Source organism: Nanorana parkeri, unplaced genomic scaffold (genome assembly GCF_000935625.1).
Source record: "Nanorana parkeri isolate BGI_ZX_2015 unplaced genomic scaffold, ASM93562v1 scaffold1002, whole genome shotgun sequence".
NCBI classification, from domain to species: domain Eukaryota; kingdom Metazoa; phylum Chordata; class Amphibia; order Anura; family Dicroglossidae; genus Nanorana; species Nanorana parkeri.
Window position 1 is genome coordinate 248979 of NW_017307270.1, and position 12289 is coordinate 261267.

The window sequence follows — 12289 nt, forward strand, 5'->3', positions numbered from 1 at the left end:
CTATTCCAGAGCAATCGGATATATCTTTATTTAAAGTGACACTAAATTCAGAAATTACATCTTAAAATGCATTCACCTAACTTGCCTATTAACAAAAATGTATCATCTTATTTGTGTATCACTCGGCTGTAGATCCTCAAATCCTCTCTGAATTGGTGCTGACACTGTCCTTCCTTCTGGAGGGTGGCTACTTTTGTTCCCCCATGGTCCCTGTGTATGTTGTAAAGTAGTCAACTCTCCAAGCTCGCTCCTGTGATGGACTACAATCTCACGTTTACTAATTTGTATTGAAGTTTTAGTCTATCATAGGAGTGATCTTGGAGTGGTGGCTACTTTACAACACACACACAGGGACCATGGGAAACAAAAGTAGCCACCCCTCTAATTTGCACTAATTCCAATATGACCTGTGTTCTGGCCACCCACATAGTTTGACATGGGTTGTTCCCACTTGATAAACTATTGCTCTGATAATGTAGCCTAATTTGACTCAGATGCACTTGATATGATTACATTCTTTGTATTACATTCTGTATTTACTTCAATGTTTCATGTTATGTTTATACTTTTTGTGATGCACCAACTTTTTTTTATATCTTGTATGACATTGTACTTGTAGGATATAATGTCAGCAGGAATACTAGACAGAATATTTAATATTCTAGAACTTTCAGAAGTAATTGCTTATAAGTAGGGAAACACCAAAACATTTAGGCCGCAATTGAAACTTTGGACAAAATGGCGAAAGTACCATAACGGTCGAAAATGCAGTACATCTCCTTCTCCCCACTGGACGTCGGTCTGTGTCCTCTCCGATCCCCGCTGCTCTCCCCTGCCCTTGTCGGCAGAGGCAGCAGGGATCAGAGGAGACAGAGACCTGGGGCCAGCAGAGACAAGAGAAGATTTCAGGATGCCGAGCGGGGCAGTGGGTGGAGACAGGAACCAAGCTCTCCTCCCGCACTGCCCTACTCTGCTCCTGTGACAGGTGGAGAGTCAGAATGCCGAGCGGTGTGGGGGAGGAGTCAACTGTCAAGAGGCTGAGCTCTCCTCCCGCACCGCCCAGCTCGGCCTCCTGTGACAGCAAGTGAGGATGGAAAGCGGCTTACAAATGGACAGGAGCACTCAATATAGAGGCTTCCTGTTTATAACAGGGGCTGCAGAATAAGAGATTGAGGACAATCTCTTTTTCTATTTCAAAGGGAAATATCAGGGGTCTCTTAAGACCCCTGATATTTCCCAGAGCTCCCGACAGTAAATTAAAAAAAAATTAAAATAAATACAATTTAATAAGAAATGTTGGGGAAAAAGTCATCTTCGGCCTGACAATTTTTTTGGTTTCGGTCTAAAAATGTAATTTCGGTGCATCTCTAATTTATAAGAATGTCATGCTTTCTGATTATTTATATCTGTTGAGACAGCAACTTTATCACAGTGCTACGTACTAAGCTATTGTGTCTTCTTTATTTCTTTTTAGGAAAGATCAAAATACAAGATATATTAGCCTGTAGCTTTCTGGATGATTTACTTGAGGTATGTACTCATATCTTACTATCTGTCTGCAGTACATTACATACATCAACGATCTAATCATTTGGTTCAAGGGCCAAAGAGCTGCATTTCTTTGGCAATTTAGGATTCCTAAACATTTCCTCCTTGCATGGAGAACCCAGAGCTTTGATCGTGGGTGGAAATGAAGGGGGAAAATATATTTCTCCATCATGGTCTCCAAATTTTATATACCGTAGTCGGCCTTCTCCATCATTTCTACAGGGAAGTAATGGAGCAGAGCATGACTACGGCATGTAGCCAAAGTGCCGTGTCACACTAGTGATTGTGCCGCTGGTGAGGTGTCTCCAGCCGGCAGAATCACATGGGTGGCGTTGTTGGCCAAAATACTGCAGAACCACACTTGGTAGGGAGCAAAAACTGAGAAACTTCATGTCACAGACAAAAAACGAGTGGTCTCCTAGCAATCCTAGTGTAGATTACTAGTCTGGCATTGTCATAATGCTGGATCTAGAGCAGTGGCTAGCAGGATGTTCATGAGTCATGATGAAGTCCAGTTGTTAGGTTTTGCCTTGTTTGTTTGGTATTGATAGTGGACAACTCTGTGATAATTCCACATTATTCTACTCCATTTTTAGCTGCGTGATGAAGAACTTTCTAAAGAAAGTCAGGAGTCCAATTGGTTTTCCGCTCCTTCTGCATTAAGAGTCTATGGTAAGTTCATTTTAGTTTCTCCGTATCTGATGTTGGCATGGGTTGATGACTGACCTATCTAAGCAGGTTATTTACTGTACTTGTACTGCGTTTATATACAAATGTACAAATTCATACCTCTGCATTTGCCATACAGTTTATCACCAACATCTGGGTACAAATATGTTTTAAATGTGTATTTGAAGCATATCTAAACCCAAGAAAAAAATGTAAGCTATTGCAGCTTACCAGTCCTTGTATGTGCTGGCTTTGTTAGTTTCCCTTTTCAGGTATTTTCATCCTTTTATTTTCACCTGTAACACACTTCCTGTCCTAGGGTGACGACACTTACTCACTGTACTGTATTGATGGAGGAGCAGTGTTAACACCCTAGGCTGCTTACTCCTGATTTGGACTACAGACATCTCACCCTTTTCCCATTTCCCTGAATTAGTGGGGAGATGTTCTGTAGTTTACAGAAAAGATGTGGAAAGGCCAATAACACTGTTTGGAATTTCAATACAGTGCGCAGGAAGTTACAAGCAGATTGGATTTCTGGCAGGATCAACAGGTGTTTTTCTGTACTTGCAGATAATGGGCTTAGCTTGAAAAAGGAAATCTAATGCAGCTACCACATCTTAGGACTGATAATCTGTAATATATTACATCTGTATTCTTGAGGTTGAATACAACTTAACTGATCTCCTGTACCATTAAGTGATGGAAACTAATAAAATGTTAAATGTTGTGGTTCCCATATGTGTGCAGTGTTTAGAAATGATTGCTGTGTGCAGTGTGGAGACGGGATTCGAGACTTGTAGCTGATTTTCACTGACATATTTTACTACTTAGGTCAGTACCTGAATCTAGATAAAGATCATAATGGAATGCTGAGCAAGGAAGAACTGTCCCGTTATGGTACCGGAACCTTGACCAGTGTATTCTTGGATCGAGTCTTCCAGGAATGTCTGACATATGATGGGGAGATGGTAAGTCTTATACATTAAAATGTGTTACCTAATGACCTCTTCGGTCTGCTCTGAACCCATGAGGGTATTTACCACAGCAGTCAGATGATTGAATAGTGCTGCACTTAATACGTCAGTTTTGTGCCCAGTTGTTCCCTGTAATGCCTATAAAGGCTTTTGATGTATCTATTGCACTCCACTAGAAATATTGGAGAAATGTTTGCTTGCTGCGTTGTCGAGCTGTAGACACAGTTGTGTCTATGGAATATTTTACAGATGCAGAGGTGTAACTAGTGACCTCAGCGCCCCGATGCAAGAATCCATAAAGCAGTTCTGTGTGATGAGGGGGTGGGGATAACCTGCTTCCCACTCATTGGCTGCTGTACCGGCTGGATGATACTTCACGCTGCGCCCGGAACAAGATGAGGGGAGCAGCGTGAAGCATGAAGGGCACAGGACAGGAGGAAGAGGTCCCGGGACTGACATTAGCGGTTACCGGGATAATAAATATCCTGGTAATCAGCGGTTACCAAGGGCCCCTTCCTCCTGTCCTGGGCTCCCTCCAAGTGGCTGAACTCCAGGGCCCGGTCGCGGCAGTGACCACTGCGAGCCTGGTAGTTCCGCCACTGTACAGATGTCTTTAAACAGCTCTGCAATCTTTAAATCTAATGTTCTCTGAAAAGTAGATTAGTTTGCAGGAATCCATGTTTAGACAGAACTGCCAATTAACTTGGAGGAATTTTGATTAAGCATGTTGTGTCCAGAAACGTAAACATTATATGACCATGCTTTCAAGAATTCCAACCAGAACACATCAGATATGTACCATCTTTACACAGCCATTATACTCGTTCCCTAGTCCTTCAAGAGAAGCCTCAGGGCAAGGTGTCCATCTTACTTTTATCTAGCAGAGGTGTCCTTAGAGGACTATAGCATGAGTAAAATTGGAAGCTAGGAAACTTTCTCTGTGCCTATTACGGTAGAATTACAATTAATGTAATCAAAGGTTGTCAACAGGCATTCCTAATTCCATCACTGCTGTGATGTAAAGTGGAAATATTTGTGTTATTGTTGAAGCATATTTAAAGTGTAACTCCACCTTAAAAAATATAAAAATGAAAAAATCTTTAAAAAACAAATCTAGCATATATGACTGTCGCACAAGCCAATTTGTTATTTAATGTTAATAAAAATTGCCTTTCTATTTAAAACTGCAGCTGCTGTAATTTTCTAAATCTGTCAAAAAGATTCAATGCAATATGGTGACCTGGATGTGCTGTTTACTCGGTGTATGAAACGCCCCCAGAAATGTAACTTCCTGCTTCTGTGATTGGCTGACTGATTTTCCGAGAAGTCTGTTTTGAGATCCAAGTATAACTTTTGGCATCCCTTGCAATAGGAATTTCATGTTTTGGTGAGATACTCTCTAAAGCCTTGGTTCTCAACTGGTGGGTCACGACCCTATGTTCAGTGGGTCGCTACATGCCTTCCACTTTTCTAGGTGAGAGACTCCTCAGCCTCCCCCTAGCCCAGCCCTGTCAGTTCTCGTGCGTGTAAGCCATTCAAAATATGCTGCCTGACCCTGCATGTCAGCTTGAGGTGTGCTGGGCTGGAAGTATGGCCAAAAGGGAGCTCCATTCATTGTCGGCACCCGTACGCCCAGTACTGCAATGCCGTGCATTCCATTGCCGTGCGTCTTGGGTCCCGACTTAATGGCCAAGGACAAATGTGGGTCCTGAGATTATACAGGTTGAGAACCACTGCTCTAAAGGTTAATTACTTCTAAAGGGATGTAGACACTGCATTTTCCCTGTTACAACAATTGAAGCCCACCAGCTAATTTATAATGAACCCAGACCCTCCTATTCAGGAATCAGTCTGGAAAGGACATGATTGAACAAAAAGCTATATTTCCAGAACAAAAAGAGGTCGGAAACTGCAACAACGTTTGTTAAAATCTTTGCAATGTACTCAGGTCACCCAGATGTTAAGAAAAAAAAAAGTGGAATTACTCTTTAAACTCATAACAAAAAATATAATATATTGAAGCTTACCCATCCTTGGATGTGGTGGTTGCATTAGTTTTTTCTATTTTTTTTACACATTTTTTTTCCTTTTTTTTTTTCCCCCCACCACCTGGTGATTCTGTAAAATAATACACTTTCTGTCCCTGGGTGGCTATACTCACTCAATTCACTATATCTATGTGGGGAGCTGTTGTTGTCACCTAAGCTGGACCTCTAAAATATTTTCCTTTTCACCCCCATCACATGAAGGGTGGGATGGGGAATTAGTAGTTTACAGAAGGAGGATAACATTATTTGGGCTCTCAGTTCAGCTCACTGGGAGTGACGAGCACACTGCATTTCTGATGAGATCAACGGGTATTTTCTGTACTTACTGGAAAGTTCTTGGCCTAAAAAAAGAAAACAAATGTAGCCACCGCATCTGCAGAGTGGGAGGCGGCAGTATTTAACATTTTTGTTATGCTGGGTATTTGCATGCAAAAACTCTATTACCCGTTTACTTTGTGTTTTTAGGATTACAAGACTTACTTAGACTTTGTCTTGGCATTGGAGAACAGGAAGGAGCCGGCAGCCCTACAGTACATATTCAAACTTCTCGACATCGAGAACAAAGGCTACCTGAATGTCTTTTCTTTCAACTACTTCTTCAGAGTATGTCCTTGTTTGCTTTTCTATTTTTGGCAAGGAAAAGCATTGGTGTTGTCTGCATCAGGCAGGTTGTTATTGCCATGTTTCTACTGCAGATCAGTGTGGCAGCATTCTGTGCTCCCCAAAATATTTTTACAGTCCTCTTCTCACTGATGTTTTTATTTGCTTTCCGAATCTAAATATGGAACTATAGAGTTCCCCTCCTAAAGTATATGTAGACCCAATCATCAGAAATCTCATGAGTTTTAATATCATTTCAGAAGTCATGTTCAGTGTTTTTAAATCTGCAGCTTTCATCAATATAACACCCAGTAAACCTGCCATTAAGGCCCTTGTTCAGGCACTTCCTCTTATGTGATATATGGCAATGCTATATCATTTTGTACCAAGGTGCTCCTGTGTTGTCAACCTGTCACCCAGCCTTCTGATGAAGTAACCATTTCAACATGCGTTACACATGCATGGTCCACTGTTGTCACAGTCAGGAAACCTGTCCTGAGGAACGCTATGCAGGCATCACTGGAATATACTGGAATCTAGACGGAAAGTGGCTAGAATAAGGCTACAGAAGATCAGTAGCACTAAGGTGCAACAAAGTATGAAAAAAGGTGGAGACATGTATGTCATTGTCAGCCTAAGTTAATCTGTAAAACCTTTTCACAAGATACATTTTATAGCACAATTCTTCTGCAGCTCTAAGCAGGAAGAAAGCAAACCTGAATAACATTAGACAGTGGAAGCTCTTTTAGATGAACATTTTCATGACATTTTGAATCTTGTGTATCTTTTGACATTCTTTTTGAAAGAGCAATTACTTAATTTTCTGCTATTTCTGTCTTTGCATCAGGCAATTCAAGAGCAAATGAAGATCCATGGCCAAGATCCAGTCTCTTTCCAGGATGTTAAGGTGACATTTACAGTATTTGTTCATTTCTTTCATTCATTTAAAGCCTTTAAAACCATGGTGCAAGAGCAGTAAGGCACCATAAGATGTAACATCTAATCCAGCGTCGGCTTAAAAAGAAACCTGAGGTGAAACTGCCGATAGTGCCATATAGAAATCGCCTGCTGCAGATTGGATACATTTTTGTATTCAGCACCTGGGTGCCCTGCATTCTAGGGTGTTCTGGCAGACACACACAAGACAGCTTTCCTGTTCAAGGGTCTGGATCTACCCCCTTCAGCCTCCCAGGTTTCAGTATTGGCTTATAAATACAATGGTGGGCCAATAGTGAGGTGTGTGTGTGTGGGGTGGTCAGGCTGGCAATGCTTTTTAAATACCGTGTTTCCCCGAAAATAAGACCTAGCACTATTTTTAAACATTCCTGTAAAATAAGACCTAGTTTGGGGGCAGCCCAGAGATCAACCAGAGTACATGGCGGGGACTAATCGCTATGCCGCCCCTGTCACGAAATCAGCAGACACCTGTCTGCCTAGCCTTTGCTTGGAGAGCTGCCGCCGGGCAGAAAACTACATTTCCCAGCAGGCAGCAGCACAGCGCGGCAAGGAACGTATGGACAGTGGGGTCGGAGTGAGGTGAGGTGACTGAGCCTCAATCACTGAGGGAACTTCTGACTGGAAGTCCGTGCAGTCCAGCCTGGCGACGAGAGAGGTGGCTGCCTGGCGGAGATCCCACAGAAAACTGGACGGCATCAGAGAGGAGAGCTCCAGGACAGCTGCAGCCTGCAGGTATTGTGACACTGTGTGTGACGGAATTTAAAAATAAGACATCCCCCGAAAATAAGACCTAGTGTCTTATTTTCATGGAAACACGGTAGTGGTTTAGGTGCTTTTTTTTTTCCTCCACTTGCACAGTCGATGACATCATATTGATAGTAACAGGTTCACTTGACCTGCAGTTATCTTCCTTTTGACCTGAATTTGACCTGCTTCAAGTGAGTTTTCCATTATGATAGTCTTGTATGGGAATACAAAACCCTTGACACAGGCCCTAAGGTGGCTTTCTTTGCTACATATAGACCCCTCCCCCACAATGCATTGGCATTAAAACATAAATGTGTTTATGCTACCACTTTATCAGCCTCAATAAAGCCAATACCACTTGCAAACCATTCAGATGTTTTATTGTGATATTAGTTAAAATGCACTTACAATGCAGATCCACAAAATCTATTATTTACCATAAGTTGTACAGGTGTAAGCTTCCACTTCCAAGAAATACAGAAATAAAAGATCTAATCCCTGTTTGCTGAATGAATATGCATCTGAAGGAACACAACCCTAATATGCATTTTGCTTTATGGTCTTTGCTGTAGTTTAGTTGAACTGTAACCCCACACAAGGAGCGTCTACTATGCTATTCTGCAGAAGCACATGGTTTCAGTGGATTTTATATGAAGTATTTACATGTATTAATTTTTAAGCACATTTTCAACATTTGTAAAGTTAGGTATTCTTTAACCAGTTGACATCCGCGGTGTTAAACCCCCTTCCCATCCAGGCCATTTTTCAGTATTCACTGAACTCCCGCCACCATGGTTTTTATTTTTTTAGACATGTCATTAGCAGGTTACCTCTCATGTAGCAATGTTTATTAATTTCTTCCAATAGTATAAAGTTAGGATTTTAATTGTGCCTGATATTACAGCTTCTGCCCCCACCCACACAGATACCAGTGCTGGTGTTGTGTCTCCTCCCCTGTATACACTTGACCATTAACAAAAAACAGCCTGTGATGATGCAGCGGCCTTGAAGACTTGCACAGAGGCAGCATCATTACAGACTATGTGTGAGAATTGTATCAGGCATAACTAAAAGCCCATTTTATATGCTGTTGGAAGAAAATAAGTTGAACATTGCTATAGGCAGAGGAAGCCAAAAACATGCCCCACACCATAACACTGCCCCCACCAGCTTGAAGGGTTGTACTCATGCATGTGGGGTGCATGCTTTCATGCTGTTCCCGCCAAATTCTCACTCTGCCATGTGTATGATGCAACTGGAAACGTGATTCATCGGACCACATTACTTTTTTCCAATGCTCGACTGTCCAATCCTTGTGTTCCTGTGCGAATTGGAGACGTTTTATCTTGTTAACTGCAGACAGCAAAGGTGTTGTAACAGGCCTTCGGTTTCCATATCCATTACGATGCAGCGTGCGGCGAACAGTGCGTTCAGAGATCATTTGAGAGGATCCCTGATTATGATCTGCAGTAATTTGATGCACTGTTGTCCTTCTGTTGTCTTGTACCAGTCTTGCCACTCTCCGTTCTGCCCTAACATTGACTAGCCGCTGCCGGCCACAATTCGCACGTTCAGACCCAGATTTTCGGCTGACAGTCCAGTCTTTAAACACTTTAACAGCTGCTCTTAAACATTTAACAAATTCTGCTGTTTTGCTGATACTCGCTCCATGGCTCCGAGTGCCAATAATCATCCCACGTTCAAAGGCTGTTAAATCGCGTTTATCACTTCTACTGTCGTGGTAAACAACCTGCTTCCCTATTTATAATGGTCTGGCCCTCTAGCAACGTCAGCGCAAAATTATAGCTAATTTGCCTACAAACGTCAGGTGGTCATAATAATCTGGCCACTCAGTGTAGATCAGCTCTAAAGAAAACCTATATGCAGGCTGCCACTGCTAACTATTGCTTCAGAAAATGTTAGTTGTCTAGCTGTCATGCTATCCAGTATCAGTTACTGACCTGCAAAAAGGATGTATATAGATAGTTCTCACGTTGGTTGCTGCATGCTTGCTTTGGGGCAGTGACTGTAAGTTTTGGAACTAGTGACAGCCAGGGAACTAGCATTTTCAGAAAAGGCACACTCCCTTATTCTACTCTTTGGTTCTTGTGTAAGGTCTTCTTTATGAACAGGCAAAAGTCAATACATTGCTGGCCTATATGTGATCAGTGGCAATGGTTTCTCTCTTAAAATGAAACGCATTATGTGGTAGTTTGATGTATACATAAGTAAATGATGTAACACACAAGAAGATGGGGGCCATGATCAGCAGAACTTTCAGTGTAGCACATTGGTGGTAATGGAAAATTTCACTGTAACATCTTTGTGTCCCTTCTAGGATGAAATCTTTGACATGGTCAAACCAAAGGATCCTTTACGTATTACTCTCCAGGATCTCATCCAGAGCAGCCAAGGAGATACCGTGTGTAGTATTCTCATTGACCTTAATGGTTTCTGGACCTATGAAAATCGTGAGGTGCTGGTAGCTGCTGACGGAGAGAGCCCTGCAGACATTGATGATACATAATATTCTACTGAAGAGCTATTTCTGGGGTTCAGAGCTCAACTTCCTTCTCATAACCCCAATATGAATGGGTTGATTTTAATGAACTTGGAGCTGAAAATATAGAAGGCAAGTAACGAATGGCATAAAAAAATGTGGTCCATTGAGGGACACGGGAAGATAGTGTGTCATAGACATTTAGGATATATTGCTGCCCTCAGCTGGCTTGTTCTCTGGCAAACTGTCAGCCCCCAAAAATCTTATTTTCGATACAAGCCTAAAGGGAACCTGCCAGTTCACATCTTACCTGTTCAGCAAAGCCTCTCCAATCCTTGCGGCTGCAGTCATCTGGAGGAGTACTGGTTCCAGGACAATCACATGACTCTGCATTAAAGTAAGCTTGTCATCAGAAACATATGGAGACTTCCATTGATAACCTCCTAAAAATGCTTGCTGCCTCACTGTTATGCTGACCCTCTGGCTTCAATACTTTGACACTATGACATGGAACAAGCATGCAGATCAGGAAAGTCGGAGAAGAGTCAGAATTCCTTCCCGGTATACTTCTTCATGGTCAAAGTAATGAAGTGAGACATTCATCAACATCACATTCAGCCAACTATCATTATTAGAAGGAGAGGTCTGTAATGGCAGCCTCTATATTTTGCCTATGACAGGTGTCCTGGCACTCTCATGGAACTATTACCAGCACCAAGAGTGAGGTGTTTGCAAGCTGGAGTGTTGGACTGGAGTCTCGCCTGACACAGGTTTGCCAGTCTGACAGATTTGCTTCAATGAGGTTCTACAGGAAAGAGTTAAACGTTTCATTTCACTCACACAGCATATCACCTTCCATAGGATAACAAGAGACTTAAGGGCTCCAGCATCTCGCATCCTTTATCTGAAATCAGAAGTATGGTTGTTAGGGAAGTTGCTGCTGTAGATACCTCCTCTAACCAGTCCAGCCTTTACCTATGATATCAGAGTAGGGCTCAGACTTCGCACAGCCCTATAAAGCTTATGTGCTGAAGGCTGTAAACGGCCCACAAGTTTGCCTACTTCCTAGCTGGTCTCTTTAAAGGTTCTTTGTATGGGGTTTTGGAAATGCTGTATGTTTTAATAATATTTTTTTTACAGTTTTTGTACTTTATTATACTTGTTTTTTAACGTGTCATATATTTTCAGAAAATATTTATCAATGGTCAGCATGTATTAAGCTTTAAAAAAATAAATCTCTGTCCTACTTTATAGAGGTTCCCTGGTTTTGAATGCCAGCCAGATCACTATCTACGAGGAGTTTGCATGGTCTCCCTGTGCTTTAGTGAGTTTCCTCCCACAGTACAAAGACATGCTGGAAGGTTAATTGGCTCCTGTCTAAATTGGCCCTCATATCTATAGTTTTGGGTAGAATGTGGCAGGTTTAGAATCTGTCGTGTTTTATTGCTATCTGTATCCCCAGTGGGGAGATTGCCGCCACCACCACCACCATCACCACCTTTCTGAGTGACACCATAGGGAGTGAGGGGGAAATATTCTTAGTTCTCATTGGAACATGTCTCCCCTATTGAGGATGCACCTTCTACTCTTTTGGTAACAATTTTAAAATGTAGATTTCCCTTCAATATCTGTTCTGATCATCAAGACAGAATGTGATTGCTTCTCCTTTTTATGTATTGTCGTTCCTTCTTTTGAAATATACACAATGGCTACTTTGAGTCTTCCACTTATTCTGTGAAGTGCATCTGTCTATCATTTTAACAAAATGCCACATCCACCCCTCCCCCCAGGTAAAAAAACAGAGCTGGAGCCTAGCAATAGGTCAGTCAAAGCCCCAAATGCTGGATTTGTGGTAAGCAAATGGCATGTCACTTGCTTCTGCTCACCCACTACTATTAGGATTTCCCTGACTGGCAGTGATGGAGGTGACATGGTTCACATGTGTGTGAATAAGACCTTATGGGAGTGTACGTCTTTATGGAGTGGTCTGCACAGAACACCTTTTTGATCTGGGCTGATTTCAGGGAGCCAACCTACATCTTATTTAGTAAAGGAAAACTCCAGTCAAGACACAATTCCAATAAGTTTATATTATTGTGTTTTGCCTGCAGTGCTTAGTCTTGCCCACATTTCACAAAACAAGCATGCATACTCCACAGCTTGTTAATTTATATAGCACTGACAATTTCTGCAGCACTTTACACATGCACATACATTGTGTGTGTGTGTGTGTGTGTGTGTGT

At 42.0% G+C, this 12289-nt stretch overlaps 1 protein-coding gene across 1 annotated transcript in view; it reads left to right on the plus strand.

Moving 5' to 3' along the window:
• The window catches only part of PPP2R3C (protein phosphatase 2 regulatory subunit B''gamma), a 22217-nt gene extending 12064 nt beyond the window's left edge, over positions 1-10153 (plus strand). Inside the window, exons 8-13 of the mRNA XM_018567046.1 lie at positions 1475-1530; positions 2145-2220; positions 3052-3188; positions 5708-5845; positions 6690-6749; positions 9885-10153. Coding sequence (XP_018422548.1) covers positions 1475-1530; positions 2145-2220; positions 3052-3188; positions 5708-5845; positions 6690-6749; positions 9885-10073 — 656 coding nt within the window. The 3' untranslated portion in view covers positions 10074-10153. The remainder of the gene's footprint in view (positions 1-1474; positions 1531-2144; positions 2221-3051; positions 3189-5707; positions 5846-6689; positions 6750-9884) is intronic.
• The last annotated feature ends 2136 nt before the right edge of the window (positions 10154-12289 follow it).